General features: G+C 38.8%; 1 protein-coding gene across 1 annotated transcript in view; it reads right to left on the bottom strand.

Annotated features, from left to right (window-relative positions):
• Positions 1–23,522, bottom strand: part of nampt1 (nicotinamide phosphoribosyltransferase 1) — a 28,055-nt gene extending 4,533 nt beyond the window's left edge. The window contains exons 1-10 of the mRNA XM_072552624.1: positions 23,281–23,522; positions 17,195–17,351; positions 15,538–15,641; positions 6,195–6,323; positions 5,851–6,009; positions 5,232–5,368; positions 3,915–4,140; positions 2,893–3,012; positions 1,419–1,559; positions 248–382 (exon numbers count right to left, since the gene is read on the bottom strand). Of these exons, the coding sequence (XP_072408725.1) occupies positions 248–382; positions 1,419–1,559; positions 2,893–3,012; positions 3,915–4,140; positions 5,232–5,368; positions 5,851–6,009; positions 6,195–6,323; positions 15,538–15,641; positions 17,195–17,351; positions 23,281–23,334 (1,362 nt within the window). The 5' untranslated portion in view covers positions 23,335–23,522. The remainder of the gene's footprint in view (positions 1–247; positions 383–1,418; positions 1,560–2,892; positions 3,013–3,914; positions 4,141–5,231; positions 5,369–5,850; positions 6,010–6,194; positions 6,324–15,537; positions 15,642–17,194; positions 17,352–23,280) is intronic.
• Positions 23,523–23,537: the final 15 nt, after the last annotated feature.

Raw genomic sequence — 23,537 nt, 5'->3', positions numbered from 1 at the left:
GATAGAAGAACTTTGATACAGTTCAAGGTTCAGACATATGCTTTAAAACAAGAACACAGGGTACAGTACTGGATTGCTTTTCTTGTGGATTAAAACTTTCATTATAATACTGGACTGGGGAGAAAGAGTAAAATTCCACAAATGTTAACACTTTGTTCTAATCAAATGAATTAACCTCAGCACACTGATTATGTTCAACTTTCCATGTTTTTGTTATAATAGAAAAATTAAATTCAAGTTTACTTACAGGACCATTTTCTTCCAGTTCTCCTTTACCCTCTTCAAGTGTGACATAATGCCCTGCAGGAGTACAATGCAAAGATAGACGTCCTTTCTTGGATCGCTTGTTTGGATCCATGACTGGATCTTTGAAAACATTTACCTGAAAATGAGACAGGTCAGTCTATATATGTACAAATTACAATTATTAACAGGAATGAAAAAGCATCTGTTATTATGAAAGCACCCACACAAATAGAGATAAATTCATGATGTCAAGTCACACTACGATTAGCAAGGTTCCAGGTTCATAAATGCCAACCGATGATTACCAGTGGAAACTGCATTGATGAAAAACAATTTGCCAGCACTCTGTCTGTTCTCATACTGAAGGCAATGTACTGATGCCATTTTAATCATAATATGCAAGCATTAGCTGTGGAGCACAGCAGTGAATCCATCAAAAGAATTAGAAAGTTATTTCAAAAGGGGAATATTAAAAAGGACATGTAAAGTGGGGAACGGTTAGCTTATATTAGGAGTCGCAGGTAAGATAAAACTGGCAGAAATGTCTATGTATGGTTACACAAGACGTATCTAGTTAAACTGTTGCTTGTCAATAGAAATGTGTAAAGTCTAAAGTTTCATACTACAGATGAACAACCCTTTATCAGAAATGCTTGGGACCAACTGGTTTTCAGAATTCAGAATTTTTCTAATTTCAGAATAAGTGAGTTTGATAGTGAAATTTAAAAAAAAATCTTACTGAAGAATTAGAGTGCTGCCAGTGCTGGGCCATGCCCCACACATCGTATCCAAGTGACACGCACTGAGTGGGTGTGACTGGGTTAATTGTTTACACGCCAAACAACCTTGTTAATGAGAAAGACAAACTTCACAAAAACCTTCGTACTTGAGCTTTTTGGATTTCGGATAAAGGGTTGTCTACCTGTACAGGATTGAAGTATGCGATTGGAGCTGAGAACTCAAAGGATTTGGAGGCCAAAATGAGCATTAAACATACTGGCCTACTTAAAATTATTCTGGAATTCAGCTCAAACAAGTTTATACATTCATGCCCTTAGTTAATCATTTACATATTGGATACTGAGGCATAACATTCAATATCAAACCTAAAGTCATTTCTCTACCCAAACCTAGAATGATTTCACTTACAATTCAACAAAAACATTACATACCCCAAGTCCATTGGTTACAACATAACTACATTTGAACGAACAGTTCAGGAGATCTCTGGTCATTTTCTGCAACAAAGCACCACCAGATCCAAAGGTAATGTTCTCAGTGCTCCACTTATGTGCTTTCATTCCCTGTACGATCTGAAAAATAACATACGCTATTCTTGAATTGCTCACGGATAGCCCCATAAATATAGCTACTGATGAAGTCTGCATGTCTTAGTTCATTTTTCAGTAACAATCCTCTACTGACTCCATAGATAGATCCAGTCAAGGACAGGGATTTTGTGTTGCAGTGGTAGTGTTCCTACCTCTGGGCCAAGAGGCACAAATTGAAATCCCACCTACTCCAGATTTATGCCATAACATCTGAACAAGTCGATTACAGATATCTGGATGCATCTAGTTTTTTTTTTAAACAACTAAGCAGACTTCCTTTCCAATTTAATCAAAAACACTCCGATTTAAGACAGACATTCTTCAAAATACCTTTACTGTTTCAACTCATGTCAGAGTGTCTCATTTCTATGGTTTAACTCTGGATTTACTATTATTTCAGTACTATATGCAATTCATATCTAGAACAGCCATAATGCCAACACTTTAATATCTACCCACTACAACCACCAAAACTGGGCATGGTAGTCAAGACATATCCAGACCAATTCACTGCATAGTTTAATCTATGTTTATTTTGATTTAGAGTCTCTGCTTTGAATATGTACAGCCACTGGCATGTCACAATTTTCTTGTCCAGGAAATAATTTTATTTAAATTGTACAAAAATAGTGGATAGAACACAGAAATTGAACAGAAACAGAGCAGGAGTGGGTCAGTCACCTTTTGAGCCTGGCCTGCCATTCAATAGGATCATGGCTGATCATCCAACTCAGTACCTTGCTCCCACTTTTCTCCCGATACTATTCGACTCCTTTGGTCCCAACAACTGTATCTAACCCATTCATGAAAACCCATTCAATACCTTGGTCTCAACTAATTCCTGTGACAGAATTCCTAAATTGATAGATAAATACAATAAAGTGTTGAAGAGGAGTTTAAAAACATCCACTAAGTGCAATGCACCGATCATTGCTTGCCAGCTTATACTGGCGCCTACCCTCCCGGTTTAAGAGGAGTGTTTAAAGTTGTTCAAAGGTTTCATTCAAGTGTTATTATAACGACCTGCACTTAATTGCAACAAATTCTGTTCTACTAACTCAGATGCCTTCCACAATGCTAGCCATAAATTCTCTCCAGTTTCGTCTCAAGGTTCTCCTTAAAACCATTCCAGCTTTTTGGTCATCCCTTCTAACATCGATTTGTGAAAAAGACATGCTGTTGTAGTTCACTTAGCTTTAAATGGTGATCTTTCAATCATGCAAGCAGTTTAGGTCAAAACATTCAGTCATCAAGGAGTTTTGAGAGAAAAAAAATCTAGTGCTAGCAATTATTTTGCTAGACTATGGACGCTTACCTCTTGCAGAGTGTTTATATCCACACCATCTCCCTGAATAATTCTCAAGAAAGGAGGAAGCACCTTATAACCTTTAGAGTTCTCAGTTGGTGGAAATTTCTTTCCCAGGATTTCAAGAACCTGTTTATCAGAGCATGGACATTTTAATAATTCTGCAACACAAAGTCAAGGCTTCGTTCTCCCCAATCCAGCTTGAACAAGGCAGAGTCCAAACAGATCAGAGAGAAAATTTGCATCTGAGATAGAATCCAGCAAAGAATAATGACATTCAAAAAGCTCTCCTAGTCTGCTAACACTGTCTGACACACCTCAATCCAGATCAGAGTTTGCAAGCTAGCTACCATGACTGCCAGCACCTGACAGCATTCATCCCTAGTCTCAGCATAAACAATTCTCATGAAGGGTACATATCCAGTGGCAGAATTGTTTTTGAAAAATCACAGTGCAAAAAAGGAGACCATTTGGCTGATCATGTCTACATGAACTCTCCAAATAAGCATCATGCATTAGGGCCATTCTCTCATGCTTTCCCTGTAATACTGCAAATGATGTCAATTTATAATTGAAAGCCCTCTTGACTCACTTCCAGGCAGTAGATTCCAAACCTGAAATCACTTGTTCCACGAGCAAGTTCTAGCCTCACATTTAGTCTTTTGCAAATCACTTCTAATTTTGTCCTCCCAATCTAGTCTAACGTTACTCCACATGGTTTTGAGCAGCTCGATCAAGACTATCAGCCTGACTTCAGTGGGAGGTATTTAGTTTAGAAAGTTCCAATTGCAACTGATTTTGAAAGCTAAACGAACTACACAGTTGGAAGGATCAGGTCATCTGAGCTACTGAAAACTTGATTTAATTCTTTGAAAATAAGCACCAAATATAAGCTATAAATTAGAATTAAGTATACATGACACTTTCTTTCACCAGTCCAAATGTATTAAACTAGGACATGCACATCAACAGCTCTGTTGTCAGGGGAGACGATAAATGGCGCTCTGTACTTTTAAGAACAAACAGTTTACCTGTAAAACTGTATCAAGTGGATTTCCTGAATCTGGTCGTATAATAAGTGGAGCTTCAGGACTCCGTAACTCTATCAAATGTCTCAGGTCCTCACCCCAGATTTTTTCACAAGCATTATAAATGTCGTAACTGTCACTGACGATTGATACCGGCACAGTGGAAAACTTCTTCATAATGTGTTCAAAGGCATCTTTTTCACAGTCTTTTCCCCAAGCTGTAATTGTACTGCTCAAAAAAAATGATGAAATTAAGAAACTATTCAAGTAGTAATTCAAATGACAAGTCAAAATAAAATTGCAAACTGTTATAATTGTACAAAAGCTCCAAGTTCAAAACTACCAGAATTAAGTCAACAAAGCTCGTCAAAACTATAAGGAAAACAAAATAAGAACCAAAAGAACGGCAGATGCTGTAAATCAGAAAGAAAAATATAAGTTGTTGGAAAAGCTCAGCAGGTCTGGCAGCATCTGGGAAGAGAAATCAAATTAAACATTTTGGATCTGGAGACTCTTCCTCAGAGATGATAATAGCTAGGAAAATGTTGGTTTATGAGGGTAGGGTGGAGGAGGGGGGTAAGGAATAAATGATAGGTGAGGATAGAGCCCAAACAGAGAGAAGAACAGTTGGACAGGGAAAGTAGTCGATAACAATGTGGCTGGGGGAGGGGGAGAACAACTAGCTGTTAATGGAGACCGTTAGCGGCTAACAATAGGTAGTGTGTAAGGGCAGATTGTCAGGTAACAAGGTCTGGTGTGAGTGTGGGGTCAGGGATTATGACGTGGAGGAGTTCAGGCCCTAAAATTATTTAACTTAATATGGAGTCCAGAAGCAGAGCAGATTGCCAATTGTAGAGATGACATTGTGAGCAGCGAATGCATTGACTAGATTGTGAGAAGTGCACGAAGTGCTACAATGCCAATGTTCAATATCCTCAGAAACATGCGTTCCAAAACAAAAGACAGAGTTAAAATCATATTTTATTTTGCAGAGAAGTAAAACAAACCTTTTTCTATCAGAATGTAAAATGAGAACCAAGAACAGGAGTCTTTAATCTTTAAACCACTCTTTAAACTAAAAATAAACATTAAGTAAAAAGGAGACTTAATAGGTGAGTGACATTTAAAAGTTCAATTGATGAGGTAAGGTGTCCACAAGTGATCACAATACTTGATTTATGCATCAAATTAAGTGGAGGGCAATATCTTAGCATTCCTCTTACTTTAGGATGTTCTTCAGACCATTTGGCTGAACTTTGCTGCTTTACAATTAGGAACCTACATTTCAAAACTCTGAAGTTAAACTAGGAAAGCACTCACCTGTGTTCTGCTGCTGGTACTGAAAATCCTGGCACAGGATCCTTCGTTCCATAATATTTCTTGATGACTGTGATTCCTGCAACTGTGTCTGTTCCTTTGAAGTTTACTAGATGGGAAGATGCCCCTATTCCTGCCGTCTAAAGGAGATCTTAAATTATGACATGCAGGTGATTAAATTGAGCTGAATAAAATTGTCAGTTTTGTTATATTTATCTATTTACAAAAATAGATTATTGCATCATAGTTTAACAAATTATACGAACCAGTATACTTAATTCAGTAAAGTTAACCCTTATCCCTAAAGTACACGTCTTGGTCATGCAATCTTTCCAACAGTAGTAAGATAGGAAATTATAATTTTCTCCTGGAAAAGACTTTTGATCACAACCATGCACCTTCTTATACCAATATACTAGACATAATCTGGGATTGAAAGCAATGTGCAAACAAGACTGCACCCACTTCACCAATCCACTTTCTTGGGGAGAAGAAATAAATTTTCTTGAACTTAATACCGCTATTTGCTAATATGGCTTACAACTTAGCCAAGTCATTGTGTTTTCTCCAGTTAAACGTCAACTGGTAAAAACACATGATTGTAACTGCACACAGTCCTTACCTCTTGTGATGAGACCCCTCTGTAACCAAAGTCATGAAGCTTGTATTCCAGACCATTTAAATTACCAGCAGTCTCCATTAGGTACTTAGCTAAAATTTTCTTTTGCTCTCTGGAATTTGTGGCCACAGAAATTGGATACCAAGTCTGGACAAGGCTGGTCTGGAAAGCAAAATAAGAAGAAAAAAAAAGTTATTCCAGTGTGATTGTTTCCCCCCCACATTACTACAACATGCACATGTCAAAAGTGCAGGATGTGTTTGGGGAGATTGCATAAAATGTTTGGGGAGATAGAATATTCTGCAAATATTTACCTACACTCCATACAGACAAAAGCATATACATACCTCAACCCAGTTGGTTAGCCAATAGCACTCTGGATCTGTATTTTCAACTGTAAAGAGAACATTTCCCCGAGGAATGACACTTCCTTCAGGAACAGCCTTTATTTCTATTGGAAGGTGACCATCATGTTGCTAGAGTGCAGAATCAAAGTTCAAAAATTGTAATTAAAAAATGCTGACTTAAGAAACAGGATATTAACATATTTGAGTTTTTCATACGAGAAATAGAAACTATCCAAATTCTCCCACTACCCACATCTGCTTTACTGTATCAAGGCCTCCAACCCACTTGCTGATCGAGGGAAGGCAAGTAACAAATCTTTATAGTTAAATATTCTAAATTTCACCACATTCAAAGGACAGCGTAAAAAAAAACTTCTGATACAAGACTTCAGTCCTAGTCAGAAGAAATGATATTAATAGATCCTGAAGCAATGTAAAAAAGTTTAACTGGCCTATATCATCAAGACATCAGTGTATTTTTAAAAATGAGCGGGAGGGTAGAAAGAAAGCAAAGCAAAATCATTTTAATTTAAGTATTAACATTACGCAAAATATCACACTGTGCAGAAGGCAAAGGTTCTAAGACAAGAGGATATTCACATCAAATATGTGCTCAATAAAGTAATTTTTTTTTAAGAAAAAAGTTTCCCTGTTGTTATAAATGCCCAAGATTTACAAAACTGTTTTTTTGGCTGAATCTCACCATTGCTATTTTGGTCAGTGTCCCAAAAGAAGTTGGCCCAATCTTTGTCAGATATGGCATTTTCAAATTATGAATATTACAACCTTGCTATTTAAAAAGAGCACACTAATCTTCAGCATCTCTTTGAAAGGGAAAGGAATGCAAGGTAACCAAGCTCGGGTGGAGGTGGGGATGGGAGGGGTTGGTGGGTTTAGAAAGTTGTTTTAGAATGATTGCTGCCCACTTCACTTTATGGTATGTCTCTGTGGAATTTTATATTGAAAAACAAGACTGCAACATAAAGTTCTGCTTTTTTTTAAAATATCAGAAAAAAGGTTTTGTACACTTTCTTCATGGGTATATTTTCTTTCAACTTCTCACAAACTCATCTCAAGGGGAGCTGATAGATGCAGTTAACTCTGTAGCATTTACTGATCAATACAACTCTTAAAATGATTGACCTCTTAGTCTGTGGCCAGGTGTTCTAGATTCGCAGCCTACACTTTAGCGTGCATTCACAACCTTGTAGATTAGATTTCCTCTCATTCTAAACTCCAATGAATAGCTGTCCAATTTACTCAGCCTTCCTTAATAAGGCAACCTTGTCAACCTAGAGCCCAAATCAAAGGAACTGTTCTTGTACCACCAACAATACGGTTACACTCTTCCTTAAATATGGAGACCAAAACTCCAAATGTGGTCTTACCAAAATTTTGTACAATACAATCATGCCTTTCTTTATCTGGTCCTTTATTGCAAGGGGATTGGAGTGATGCATTTCCTTCCCCTGTTGTATGCTGTACCTTTATGCTCAAGTTGTGTTCCTTGTACAAGTACACTTAAGTCTCTCAACATGCAAAAGTATTCCATCATTTAAGAGATGCTTTTCTAACCCTATCAAATTAAATAATATTACATCTCCCCAACAGTAGACTCCAACAGGCACCTTTGTTAACCATTCACTTAACCTAACTCCATCTCTTTCAAGCATCAGGCTGACCTCCTTATAGCTTACAAGTCAGCATTGGTAAGTAAACACAGATAGATAGTAACATGTCTACATGATTGATATAGATAAGATCAACACTGGGATCTTGCTAGCACCACACTCCCAAATTCCTTCTTCATGTTAATCTATTTCACAACTTCACAAACTCCATTTTGCATGCTTGCCTTTTGGGTAGCACTTAATCAAATGCCTTTTCAATATCCAAGAATACTACATTTACCTGCTTACCTTGATCTTGCCCTACGAAACATGTCCTCAAAAGACATTTTTAGAAATTGCAAGACAGTAAATGATATTAACTTTGCCTGACCATAGAATGATGTTCTAAGTGCAGTGTTAAGATTTTAAGATTCCAATAATTACCTGACATCTGCCCTGTAGTTCCGAGCTTGACTAGCTATCATATTTGCCAAGTTACCATTTTACCAAGTCCTTGGACGTAGGCTATCAGGCCCTAGGAATTGGTGGGATTTTAGTTGGAGCCCCTCGAATAACTTTTTGCTGCTGTTATCGCTCTTTTTATTATCTCAAGTTCCTAAGTCTTTTTAGCCACTGGTAAACCTATATTTCTGGATTTCTATATTTCATTTCTTCTCTTCCATTATGAAGACAAAATATTTGTCCCAAGCGCTACAGTCAAGTTTTAAAATGTTTCGCCTCTTCTATTCATAAAGATGGTTCTTTTCCTTTTTTTCTTATTCCTTGTTCCTTTTAAAATAAGCTGTGGTGCATTTCCCTCATATCCTTTGTTAGTGAAGTCCAATTTTTGGATGAGGCACAATAAACAGAAAAAAAGTTTATTCATGTATTCAAACCGCTGGGGTGATTCTTGCCATATATACAGACACTTAAGTTTGTAAGGAAAAAGAAAAATATAGTTAGAAAGGTATTTAGCTTACAGGCAAGCTTACCAAAAACAAAAAATTCTGGTCTGCTACGGTGTCACCAGTTAGTTTCTAAGCAGATTGACTCCATGTTAACAGCAGTTTGTTTTTTATGAGACTTGAGCAGGGTGGTTCAGAAGTTGCAGTAGGGTTCGGGTCTATTATAAAAAGGCTAACATTTTGGTCAAATAACAGGATTCCTAGTTACATCATTTAAGTCAACAAGGTACTTTCTATGCAATAACTGACTGCTCTTCAGATCAAGAACATTTGTTTTTAGGAGATCAATGGTGAGCCATTAGTACCACCTCTTGTTAACGAGTTTCATTATCTCCCTTTTGTTCAGAACTAGTTAGGCGATGCATCTCATCTGCTAATCATTTTGTTTTTGTGGACTGGAAGGTCTAAGCATTCCAGATGGATGAGTTCTGTCCTGATAAATGATGACTAGAATCCTTACAGGAATTATGGACTATTTGAAAGATACAATTGGTACCAACCATGTTTTGGTCCAGCAAAGTTAGTTTTAAATTTAAACAAGTCTAGTTTTAAAACAAGTTATGATCCTTCACACCTTGTGAAGATAGGATTCCTCTGTCATGCAGAAAAACAAATGAATCCTCTACATTTTTTCATAGTAAAAGACAAAAAGAGGACTCCACTCATTCACTCTTGAAAATCAACCACACTAGTATCAGATCCATGCTGTACTTGAGTCAAGGCAATGGTGAGGATGTTGTTCTTTCCTGCAATGAGTGCAATATTTTCGTGAGATTTAAAGACTGTTGAGGCAAACTCAAGCATGACAATCTGGAATTGTTGCTGTGCAATGTTCTCGGAACTTCTAAAGGTTGACATCTGCATAGCAGAATGCCTTACAATTTTGTACCCCATCTGTCCATATCAGCGGTGATTTCTTTATAATTAGGCAAACTATTAATCATCCAAGAACACCTAACTGCCCCACCTAGTCTAAACACCTGTGAGAGAGACTGCATCAGAGTCCTTCCTGGTCACTACAGTTCCATGCCAGTAGTAATTGGGGAGGTGTTTTGATCTGTCCAGCTTAGAGTCAATGCAGTGGGTGCTCCAGCTGCTGTGGCTAGGCTCGGCTCGGCTCAGCTCAACTATTTTGTGGTCCAGCTTGTGCTGGACTTCATGTGTGACCTGTGCCAGTTTGTTAGGATTCAGATGGTCAAACTTTTGATTTACTGGTGAAGATTCTCCCATATTTACATCATGAGCAAGATGATCACATGTCCTTTGGCCAAAGTGCTAAATGGGCATTCATGTCCAAACTTCCAGATTCTGTTCGTCCTGGGTTAATCTAAGGAAACCTTCACAAACTCTTTAGCGGTCGATTCCTCCTGGCTACTCCCAGGTGTCCACCCTCTGGAAAGCATTTTACTCATTGACAGTGTTGTACTTTATTTTATTTTATCTGCATCTGAACCTCACACAGCAGTCACAAAAACTGCTTCATAACTTCAGGGTTACTAAACTTCCTTGTTCTGTTACCTTGCAAACAGTTCAGTCTCCAACTTGCCCCCTCCAGGGATATTATTGCCCTCAGATCACTGACCAGCTCTTGCTGTACTGCCCTGTCACTCTTCTCTGCCCTGCTAGATCAGCATCACCATGTCCAAATTGGAATTTTCTTGTTCTCCCATTTCCGAAAGCAAGAAAGTGGGCGTTAGATAGCCAGACCTCCTACTCATCTCGCACAGGTACAGGTTCCTTTTTCTTTAAGTCTGGGACAGTTATTTTTCTAAATAACTTTCATTTTGGAACGTCCTTTGTCTGCTCCTAAAATTGAAAAGGAGGTTTCAGTTAACCAGATACCCTGCTTAGTTAACAGGCTCCCTTTCTTTCTCATTTCCCAGTCTGCCTGGGCACCTTTTCTGTGCTGCTATCTATTCCTGGGAAGGAGGAAGCATCTCTTTCTATTTCTGCTTCTCATTTTGGCACTTTGCTTCCATCTGGCTCCACAAATAATTACTGCATGTAATTTGGCATGCCTGGGAGTTATGATCAACATTTGACTGCTTTTGGGTGGTTGCAAGTGCTGTCTTACTTACAGGATAATGATTTTCCCAATTCAGCTACTGTGGGGGTGGACTGATCCCCATTTTATCTCATATCCTTTGGGATAGCTTGGATCACACTGAACAGGTCAGCTTCTACTGTCTTGCCATGTCACTCTGACTGTGTGAGGCTTTTCTCACCAGTTGATCTACACTTAAATTGAGCTAGTCCTAAATTCAGCAATATCTGCCATTTGATTTCTCACTCATTCTTTCAGTTCTGAAGTCTGCAGGTCATGACACCTTTCAGGATCCCCTGTTTTTGCAGTCTCCTTCTGCAGCTGAGTAGTGACTGAGGCTTACGAAACCATTTCCCAGAAAAAGTTAATTCTGTCATATTTATACTTTTAATTCTATGTCCTACATCTTTTGTTGTAGAGCTGACTCTTCCTTGAAAGTTTAGCCATACAGTCCTCTTTTCCAGCTTAATCAATCAGTGGTTTTGTTTAGCTTGAGGGGATGAGTGCCCCAACAACTTTTAGGTCCTCACTTTTAGTTATTCCAAAACTTGGCCAATATCTAAATGCTTGAGAAGCATTTCATTTTTTTGCCTCACTTAGTACTTCCATCTGTATTCTCTTAGCTAATATCATAACAGTCCAATGTTCAGAAAGGCCAGTGTTTCAACAATGAAGTTTTCCTTTCCTACACACATCCTTGCACATATTTAATTCTAATAGTGATTAAGAATTTCATTTGTTCACTTTAAAAATTTCAGCCACCGATTTTCCTTCTTGGCTTCCAATATGTTTACGTACCAGATTTAGATTCTTTTTTAAACTTGGACTCTGGTCAAATTTGACTTATTTTTGTGAATTAATCCTAAACTCAAGACCCCAAGTTGTGTTACAGATAGGAGGCAGGGAGGTAAATTGAACCACTCTATTGTCTCTTCTTCTGTCTGCAAGAGTATTTTTTCTTGTTTCTTTTCCATTTGGAAACAGGCTGTCATGTATTGCCCTAAATCCTCATTGAAAGTCAATTATCCAATGACTCACAACAAACTAGCTCTAGCTTTATTCATACACAGAGACACTCTTATAAGACTGGGAAAAAAAAATGTCATGATAAAGAATAATTCAGAATTTTTCTGACTAAATCCAGAAAGTCAGTGCATAGTGAATGTCTCCTCCCATAGATGTTCAAGATCATGTGGTTGAAGTCCAGAATAGTTTCTGGAAATGTTCTCCACTGCTCATTTACCTCCATCCCTTTTAATCAATTTACCCAAGCAACTTCAACCAGCTCCATCCTCATAACTATGCAATCGGCTTTGAGTGGGAGATTCTTGTTCAAGACAGCAGATCAATGGAAAAGTTGGTCATATTAGATTACTGATCAACCCTGCTTAAATGTACAATACTAGGTCTAAAACAGCTTTATCCCAAGTTGAATCATAATGCATCATTGTAGAAAATATTGTAAAAGCATTTCAGACTCAACCTCCAAACTATCCTTGCCAAATTTTTGTCCAGACTAAGATTATAGCCCTTTGCCAGCCCCCTCCCCCAACAATAACTGCATTACTTCTGTCATAAACTTGGATTACTTTTGCTGAAGGCTTTGTCCAATGGGATGACTGTTGCGTAAGGGCCTAAAAACTATTTCCAACGCTTTCTGACCTTTTCACTAATCCCCCCCTACCTGTTTGATTTCCTGAGCCAACATCCTTTCTCACTAATATCAGTGTTGTCCTTTAACATGGACCACTCCACTCCTTTTCCACTCACCTGTCTTTTCACAATGCTATGTATCCCTCGTTACAAATGTAGCCACATCCATACGTGGTGATTGGATCAAAAAACTATTTATTTTAATTTATGCTGTTACTTCATCTGAATGTCCAAAGCATTCAAAGTGCTTTCAATGTTGTAATTATTTTTGTTTGAACTTCAGTCACCAATACCTTAAAGTTCAGTCTTTCCGAACAAATTAACTTGAATAATTGTTAGTAAACTGTAACCAACTTAGCCATCCATCAAGTCTGACTGTATTCAAAGCGCTCTACCGGGCCCAATTCTAAAATTGTCAAATGTCAATATTTCCAGAGAGCAAAAATAAGCCAGTGTTTTTCCTCCGTCATCACCTGTATCTTTAAGTCCCTTTCACTCTCTCTGCCTTTTTAACAAATGTAAAGAATTCATGGATTTCTGTCACCAAGTTAGGGAGCATTCATTCAGCTCTTCATCTTATCCTTTCACAAATAAAAACTACCTCCATTCTGCTCTGAACTTCCATCTCTTGTTTCTCTCCCATCTGATGTCCTTTTAGACTCAACTAATACATGGGATATGCTTGTCAATCCATTCTAACAAATCAAGTTCCCTTCTTGGCCCCTGCAGAAACTGACATCTATCATTCAAACCTCCACAACTATTAAGTTCAGCTCCCCTTCAGAAAGTGAATATTTCCAGCCCTTCAATATTTACAAATTGCTGCACTATTTTCAAGCTCCATTTCTAATTGTCCTTAAAATATTGCTGCACCTTCAAGACTCTCCTTAAAAGTTACCACTTTAACCAAATCTTATGATTATCTTTCCAAATGTCTCTTTTGATTCAACATATTTTTAAATACCTGGCTGATTTGAATATTTTCAAAATCTTAAAAGGCATGACATATATGCAAGATGTCTTTGTATTAAGCAATATACGTAAGTTCATTGTTCAAATATTTTTCATATGGACATTTTGTGCTAAAGTTAGCTGAGCAGAGAAACATATGTGCTTGAACTTGGCAGTTGAGCTGACAATACTCCTGAACTCAAGACTCGGTGGATTTGAGTTTCCATCAACCACAAAGAAATCGAACTTGTCCCAAAATGGTGAATGAGGTGCTATTATTCAATTTCTCACACAAACTGAACAACTGCTCAGGTCTTCCCCCTCAGATATTTTTAAAAGAGATACATTATTTGCCACTGTAAATTATATTCTGAATGGGCACATTAATTCAAATATTTCATTTAAATTCCCAGGTCTCCCGCAAGGATCTGTTTTGGGACCATTGCGGTTTGTCATTTTTATAAATTACCTGGAGGAGGGGTGGGTGAGCAAGTTTGTGGATGATACGAAAGTCGGAGGAGTTGTTGACAGTGAGGAAGGATGTGGCAGGTTACAGCGGGATATAGATAAGTTGCAGAGCTGGGCAGAAAGGTGGCAAATGGAGTTCAATGTAGCTAAGTGTGAAGTCATTCACTTTGGTAGGAGTAACAAGAAGATGGATTACTGGGTTAATGGTAGGCTACTTGGTAGTGTGGATGAGCAGAGGGATCTTGGTGTCCATGTACACAGATCTCTGAAAGTTGCCACCCAGGTAAATAGTGCTGTGAAGGCGGCATATGGCGTACTGGGCTTTATTGGTAGAAGAATTGAGTTAGTGGTGCTGGAAGAGCACAGCAGTTCAGGCAGTATCCAACGAGCAGCGAAATCGACGTTTTGGGCAAAAGCCCTTCATTCCTGATGAAGGGCTTTTGCCCAACACGTCGATTTTGCTGCTCGTTGGATGCTGTCTGAACTGCTGTGCTCTTCCAGCACCACTAATCCAGTATTTGCTTTCCAGCATCTGCAGTCATTGTTTTTTACCTCAGAGGCATTGAGTTCCAGAGTCCTGAGGTCATGTTGCAGTTGTATAAGACTCTGGTGCGGCCTTATCTGGAGTATTGTGTACAGTTTTGGTCGCCATACTATAGGAAGGATGTGGAGGCACTGGATCGGGTGCAGAGGAGGTTTACCAGGATGTTGCCTGGCATGGTAGGAAGATCGTATGAGCAGAGGCTGAGGCACTTGGGACTGTTCTCATTGGAGAAAAGAAGGATTAGGGGAGATTTGATAGAGGTGTACAAGATGATGAGATGTTTAGATGATTAGGGGTTTAGATAGGGTTGACAGTGAGAACCTTTTTCCACGTATGGAGTCAGCTGTTACTAGGGGACACAGCTTTAAATTAAGGGGAGGTTGGTATAGGACAGATGTTAGGGGTAGATTCTTTACTCAGCGGGTTGTGAGTTCATGGAATGCCCTGCCAGTATCAGTGGTGGACTCTCCCTCTTTATGGTCATTCAAGCGGGCATTGGATAAGCATATGGAGGTTATTGGGCTAGTGTAGGTTAGGTAGGCTTCGGTCGGCGCAACATCGAGGGCCGAAGGGCCTGTACTGCGCTGTATTTTTCTATGTTCTATGTTCTATATATTCTCTGACTGACTGGTGTTCAACTGGGGGAATGCCAATCATCTTGTGAACATAAAACATTTCAGTGTGCACAATGTTCATTACATTTGGTTAAAGAATCGACCATAAAGCATTTTGTTTTTGCACTCAACAATACAATTATGGGAAGGCAAGCTTCTAAACCTTATCACTGTACAACAAATTGCTTAAAAGGGACATGGAGGTATGAAGACATGGCATCAAAAAAAGAAAATTAGCCAGAACCAGGTACCCAGAAACCATATTCAGAAATACAAGTACAATAGGAAAAACTAATTTGTTGGAATGTGAAATCTCGTGGTCAAAAAGCCCACTATATGCATCAAGGCACATACATTAAGACAACTGAAACCATATCCTAGCAGTAATTACATACTATGTCAGAGGCTTGGGAAGTAAAGCCAAAATGGCTAGTTCAGGGGAATAAAATTGATACTTCCAATTCCTGGAGAAAGCAAAATCTTAAATCTCCTACCTCAAGAATATAATTCCAACCACTCTCATTAAATACATCATGTTGAAAATGTTCTCTGTAGACCTCTTTGGCCTCTTGAATTTTCTCCTTTGTTACAACTTTGCCTGTTTAAAATTTAAGAGGAAGCAATTTTCATTCAGAGATTAAACAATTAATCCAAGTTTGTGTTTTTCCATCAAATTCTTGTGGCAAATCTATTCAGAACTAACCATTATAAATATTGTTATTTATACAAAAGAAGAATAGCAATTGCACTTATTTCCTAAAAGACTATTTTGTAAAAGCTTATTCAGAACGTAGTTTACCATTTCTAATTGTCAAGGAATTTTATCATACCAATTTTCCACTTTAGAGGCATATCATTATCATCAGATCCCCAAACTTCTGGAAATGAAGAGGTAACCAAATAATTGTCTTCATCCAAATGAAGACAATAATTTGTCCAGGTCAGAACAAAACAACATTTAAATTCAATCTAATATCTCTGCTTGGGTAGTGAGATGAAAGTTTCCAGATGACATTAAGCTAGAAGATTCAGAGGTAGCAGCCAAGATATGAAAGACCTCACATTGGACCTGAACATTTAACAATGATCAACCAAGTGACAGTGTTCCAGACTAACAGGAAGCATTTGTATTCAAAGGGCAAGAAAGAATTTATAGTAAAAGTTCAATCAAGTGAGTTCACACACTGTATAATTCTGGCCACTGTAATATTCATGGAACATTTGGGCAATTGACGTTATACAGAGTCGTCAACTTAGTTGCATTCCAGTATCAGAGGCAACAGGTACTGGATAAGCTATTTATCCTCAAAAATTTTTAACAGGATAGAGAAACCAAACCAGAACTTTCATTTATCATCAAGTATATAATTTAAAACATAAAATTTAAGATGGATGTCAATAAAAGAATGACAAGAACAGTGACACAGATTTTCGCAGAGCACAATGGAGAGGCTATTACTGTTCATTACTGTAACAGAGTAAAACAGATAACTGCTCCCAATATCCAAAAATGCATCACTAAAAAGCATAAATTACATTGATCTTGTCAAAAACACCCTGCTCTATGGGACGCATTGTAAGTTATCACCGACCAACGTGCCATTGAAATCAATGCAATTGAGACATTTGTGGTATGTACTCAGCATTAGTTTACAGGGGTGCCAGGAAAATTTCTCTCTCATCAGGTATATAGATACCCCATCAGGACTGCGTCACACCCAACTACAGCAAGTTACTACTGTAATTTTTGAGTGGAAAGCTGCCAGAAGGATATGCAGCAACCACTATTTCTTTGATAATGACAACAAATTCTGGGGCAAATTCATGAAACGTTAATGTATTAATACAAGCTGCTTCATACACATATCTTTGTTAAATGTCCAAGAAACAAAATCCTGATACTGGATATACAGTTGAAATTTGCATTGAAAGCATTTATGTAAATGTTCTTTAATGTCTGAATGAACCCACATTACTATATACATCTACATACTATAGTTCACACTAATAATAAAAAAAAAGAGCTAGATTACAACGAGCATTAAAAAGTCTTAAATAAATATATTTTGCAGTAGAGATATAATGAGTGATCCAAACACCAGCTTTTAAAATTTGATTCATATGCACACCAGAAAATGTTCAAAAAGTCACCTGCTAAATACTTCTTGAGTATGTACTGTAAACCATAGAACACAGTCTCATCATATTGCACCTTCCTGGATTTGATATCTTCTTTCCTCTTCTCACGACATTCAAAATAAGAATACACCTTGCTTGTATTAGGTGGATACTGCAGGTAGTGAGTTACCTTCATAAATAGAGAAAGTGCAACAGTAAATACTGTAAAAGGATTAATTGAAAACCAATTTTAAAATACATTGAGGTACATAATTAAATGCAGTCAGAGATGTACAGCATGGAAACAGACCCTTCGGTCCACAGTCAGGTCAATAAAACATCAAAAATTGCTGGCAGAAAACAGTATTTCAGTTCACTACAATGTACATCCTCCAGACAGAGGACACAAAACTCAGTTAGCAATTTCCCACTCTGCAAGCATCACTGAGGTTTCATAAAAAGGACAAAAGCAAGTCTGAAATCACCAGTCTTGAGGAAAGTATTAATCAGATCAAAATTGTATGCAAAGGTAAAGTTGCTATAGACCTGAAGGACTATTGGGCTGCTCGGAGTTAACTGGTGCAGAATTTAACCTGATGGCCACCAGACCTTGTTTACGGGGCAAGGCAGAGAGGACAGTCCTTTATAGTAACCTTAGCCAGTGTGGGAATTTTTTGCATCACTCTGCACCACAAGCCAGCTACCCAACTCAATGAGCTACCTGGCTTCGAGGTAAAATAACCATGTACCATTACCAGATTAAGGACTTATTTTTAAAGAGTTGTCTTTATTTAACAACACATGGCTTGTGAAACAGTAACTTAAAACTGGGATAGTGATTAACAGCAGTTATGATTGAAATATTTAGTTCTGAATAGAAACACTCATAAGAAACGAGTGTCTACATGGGGACCATCACCTGCCGAGCTCAAACCATAGCAAAACAAAATATTTAAACATGGTTGGCACGTACTGATAACCATGCTCTTTGCATTTTTTCAATATGCTTGGGACATCAAGAACTTTGGAACTTCCACTATTTGCTGCACTTTAAGAGCATCCATTTGTTAAAATACAATTTTAAAAGTATAAGATTTCACAAATCAATAGCAATAAACCAAACACATTTTTTGATATAGTCACATCTTGGTTATGATGAACTTTTCCTTTGACCAATTTATCAACAGTTGTAAGGGTCCTTTTGGGCTAATACACATTACTAAGAAGTAACCTCACAAACAATTTTGATAAAGGTGCTACAGATAGTTATCACCAAATCCAACAGGCACTATGTATGTAGGGAGAGATAAATGGATGATCTCAGATCCAAAGATTAAGTAAGCAATTGAACAGACTCTTGTAAAGGTTATACACATCTGTCATCCTACAAAGTCCAAAAAGCTAATTGTGAGCAGGTTGAGGAAGGGAATCGTGATGTTGGGAAAAACAGTGAATAGAGGATGCTGTTTATATACAAACGATACTTTCTTCCAGCAGGACAGAAAACAACCAATAAAATCATGTTTTAACCTAGCATTGGATGCTTGAGGTACAAGTAATTATAAAAAGTGGAGCATTTTTCACTTATAACGAATACGTAGTGCAGTTTCTGATTTTATACAAGATTGCACAGTTCCAAGCTTAAGATTAAACACTTTTTTTAAAAAAGTGCTTCACTAATTTTCAGTCTTTTGACCCAGCTTCTTCATGAGCTGCTAGATATGTGGGAATGCAAGGTAAATCTTTGACATCTTTCGCACCAAGAAAAAAAACTGAATCTGGGTGCCTCTTTCCCAGAGTGTGCTATAGACAAGATTATTGAAGATTTTTAAAGAGAAGTACACTGACTCCTTGTTCATCAAGAATCTCAGAATACTTGGGGAGGGAGGAGAGTTTAGCAGAAAAGTGGACAGTAGATGCCACAATCGATTCAGCTATGATCAGAGCAAGTGATGGAGCAAGGCAGATGTGTGCTCCGAATTTGTATGATCACACCTTCAGTGGTGGTCTCATTAAATCTATCGACAGAGACAAACATTGACCCTGCTAACTAATACTGACTTCAGTGGTCACATCTGACATCTTGAAAAAGAATTGCAGTGTTATATTTTAAAAGAGGTACTACATGATATGGGGCTTTAATGGCTAAGCCAGCATTCGTTGCTCATCTCTAATAGTTCTCAAGTTGGTTCTTTTTTAAATACTGGGTATAGTTATTTATACCAAATAAACCGCAGAGTACTATTAGGTAGGGGGTTTCATGACTTTGGACTAGCAACAGTGATGGAAAACCAAAATAGCTCAAGTCAGTATGCTGTGAGACTTGGAGGAGAACTTGCTGGCAGTAATCCCCATGTATTTGCTGCCATTACAATTATTATTAGTAAAAGTCACAGGTTTACAAGATATGGCTGAAAGAGCCTTGGAAGATTGCTGCAATTACTAAGACTGACACTCTGTCCAAAGAACAAAGCGATTGTAGATTGTAAGCACTCCTGTCGCAATTATGCATCAGTGGTGAAGGGAATGCCAAACAAACATGCAAACTTTTTTGTTTTACTCACTATTTTGCATCAGCAAGAAATGAAAACGACTGCACCAATGGGTGCACCTTTACTCACCAAGGTCCAGCATCCCGCCAGCATCTCCAACCTCATTCAATACAGGCCTTACATTAAAAAAAATTAAGGGCTGACTACTCACGTGTCTCTTAACAAGATTTGGTACTAAACCTTCTGTGAGGCACCTGGGATTTCAAAATAGCATTTAAAGCAATATATAAATGCAAAACTTCTGCACAAGAGAAGTTCTCAAAAGGTTTTTGTGAAAATTTGTAGCAAACCAACAATCACAAGTTATTAATTGCAAGATACAATCAAGTGTGTCCCAACTTTTGATTCAAATGGGACTAAAACAGTGCTCCTGGCAAATGCCAACTTGGTTTGTGCAATCCTTTTAGAACATCTAAGAAAAACTAGCAAGAATTTATATCAATAACAGTTAAAATTATGATGCGTCACTTGTCAAAGTGATTTTCCTCCTTGAATAAAGTTCACAGATACAAATATTTGACTCTGTCTAGCCGACATCCATTCGCAGGGATAATCCTACAAGATGCAGAAGTGACAAAAGAGAAATGAGGATCACATTTGAAGATAAAAAGCAGTGACAGTTTGTCTTAAGCTGGAACGTTGTCCTTTGGGCAGAGCGACAATCTTATCAGGCAGGTTTCTTTGCCAAAATTTCCAACTGGAGAGCTAGCCTAAACAGTCAGTATCACACGAGTTTGATTCCAGAGACGTTGATTCCAGAATATCAAGGTGACTAACAGAAGATTCTCAATGCCAGCATTTGCAAATGCATATATCTATCCAATGGTGTTGGGAAGGCAACTCGGGAGAACCGATGAAAAGTATTATCAGAAGATAAGTTACAAGTCTGTTCTCAAAAAGGTGGATTTATTTCTCACGCGGGAAGAACAGCATAAACTGCAAGTTTCATACAAACTGTGGAAATTACAACAAAATTTGAAGAATCCAAATATAGGACAATGATTTTCCATAATTCTGGTGTGCTGCTCACCATGCCAATCAAAGGAGTCCTGGTACCTAATGTTCATTAGCAAGAATCCATATCCATTTGTCAAATCAACCTGAAGGCTGAAATTGAAATGTTGCCACCACAGTATCTATAAAATACCTGACAAGGATTTCAAACAGACAGTAGAAATTAAACAGTTGGAAATACTCAGCGAATCTGGCAGCATCTGTGGAAAGAAAAATACAGGGATCATTTCAAAGGTGATGACCTTTTGAGCAAATATTTGACAAAAATAACCCTGAAATGACAGCTGCTTCTATCTCCATGAATCAGGCTACCAGGTCTAATGGATGTTCCCAATTTCTTTGTTTCAGTTTCAAATTTGCAGCAGTATTTGCTTTTGTCTCAAAGTTAACACTCCCAGGAAAGTGTATGTCTAATATCTCAGGGAGAAGTCATATTCTCTACTGATGCTCAAGGAATTTAGCCTTTAATGAAACCTCCAGGAATAAAGCTTTGGTTTTGGACAAATTTCTCATGTTCTCTACTCAAAACTCATTGATAACCTGAGAACTCCAACTCCCTTACTCTATCAACAGATGCTGAATTCTCTGTAGATCCCCCCCCCCCCTGCTAGAAACTATTTATATACTTTTGAAGTGGCTAACTTGAAGAACATAGCGATCAGATTCAACTGATCTTGTGTTTGAAATGACATGCAGTCCAAAAATGTGCAGGTCAGGTGAATTAGCCATGCTAAATTGCCCGTAGTGTTAGGTAAGGGGTAAATGTAGGGGTATGGGTGGGTGGCGGGTCGGTGTGGACTTGTTGGGCAGAAGGGCCTGTTTCCACACTAAGTAATATAATCTAATCTAATCTAAAAACCTCATTCTAAGAAACACAGAGTGAAAATTAGGAACAGGTATAAAAGTCCTTCAGTTCTCTTTTAACCACACAGATGTTAAGGTTGCATTAAGTTTAAAAAGAACAATTTTATTTAGGTTAGTTGTTATTTGAATAGACAAACAGTTAAGGCGCTCATGACAAAATGAAAGTCAATCCCATAAATTCTGTGAATGATAAAACAGTTCTGGTTACAGGGAATCTTGGACACATAATTGGTGAGTAATTTAAATGTTTTTTTTTCCACCAGTTTTGGGTGCAAGAAAAGGATAAAAGCAAGGAATTTCAATATCAGCTAGATGCTCCCAGACCTGCAGGGTTTTTCCAGTCATTTTTGATTTCATTAAACATAATACAAAACCTCAGTAAATATAATTTGCACTTTTTTTTGTCTGAATGTTTCACCTCGCCCTGTCTTATTATAACGGATGGAGCGTCAATCAATTTCCTCTATGGATGAAATATGAGGCATTCCCAGTCAAACACTGCCTCCTGTCGGTTGAATGAGACGGAATTTCGGTTAGAAGAACTGAAACAGAAAGAATTTAAAACCCGAGCAATGCGAGCTAGCACTCAAAACAGGTTGATAAAACGAGAGGAAAACCCAGTCACAGGGGAAAAAAACAAAGAACACTATTGAGGAGTTATTACATTTCAATTCGCCAACTACATCTAACCCGGACTTAGGTTTAATAAGCCGTGAGCTTCGATAGGTGTAGTATGTAAGAAATGGAAAGCTGCCCAATTATGAATAGCAGCAGCCAAAGATAACCAGAAGTCACGCTGTGACATTAGAAAGTCAGAGCAGAAAATACTCGTACGCCTGTTCAAACTAACCCAAACAACATCACATTCGTTTTCAAATATTATGCAGCCTTGACATTTGGAACAAAAAGACCTCTCTCTTTTCCTGAAAAAAAATCTTTCAAAAGAAACGTTTAAGTGTGCAAGTGGTGAGAAACTGGAGTCGCATCATTGAAAAGTATCTACAGAAAATCCCCATCAACCACCCGCCTAGGCTTCAGTTTCATTTCCACTCCTTAACCAAAAAACGAGAGGAATCGGAAAGGCTGTAGAGTAGAAACGCTTTCGATTTCGTCTGAGCTGAAGCGAAATGGTTAAACCTGGGGATGGACAACTCTCTGGGGGAGGGTAGACAGAAACCGGAGAGGTGGCGGGGAGGGGAGGGAGACGGTGATTACAGGTGCGTTTTACAGGTGGAAAAACTGACACTCAGGCTCTGCTGGGGGGGGGGGGGGGGGGGGGGGTGAGAATAAACTGCCTCCACTCACTCACTGCCATGTCCAAAATAGGAATCGCTGAAAGGGTCGGTGAGAAGGGAGTGACAAGAGCCGGGATTTCCCACCACCACCTCGGACAGCGGCCCTCCCACACCCCGCTCCCTCTCTGGTCTACATCACTGAGAAACCCAGGCTCAGGCGTGAGGACTCACACTCACCCGGGCTGTGGGGGTCAGCAGTGCGGGTGGGGGGGGTGGGGGAGCCCAGCGCCTCCGCCGGGGGCGGGGCAGTCTGGCCTGCACCCGTGTATAAATAGCGCCTGATGGCCGTTTAACCTTTACCAGGACCGCGGCCTACGGCGAGAGTTGAATGAGCACCGCGCTGTGGAGGCGATCACCGGGAGTTGACGGCGGGGGGGGATAGCGGCCGCTTTACCTTGTAAGAATCAGTGCCCAGCAGGATATTGAAATCGCCGTTGCGACTGTCCATCGTATGCCACTAACGTTTCCCTCTTTCCCGAGGTGGTCGGGCGGGGGGGGGGCGCGGTTCACCAGGAGCCCAAACAGCGATCCAACTCCACCTCGTCGTCGCACCCTCCCACCGCCGCTGCTGCCGAATGGCCCACTAGCGGCGCGCGTGCCCCTTTTTCCCTGGCGCCCGGGGCAGCGCGGCAGCACGAGTAAATCTCGCGA

Source organism: Chiloscyllium punctatum, chromosome 32 (assembly GCF_047496795.1).
Source record: "Chiloscyllium punctatum isolate Juve2018m chromosome 32, sChiPun1.3, whole genome shotgun sequence".
Lineage (NCBI taxonomy): Eukaryota > Metazoa > Chordata > Chondrichthyes > Orectolobiformes > Hemiscylliidae > Chiloscyllium > Chiloscyllium punctatum.
The sequence above is the reverse complement of the archived record's forward strand: the minus strand, read 5'-3'. Positions and strand labels throughout refer to the sequence as shown.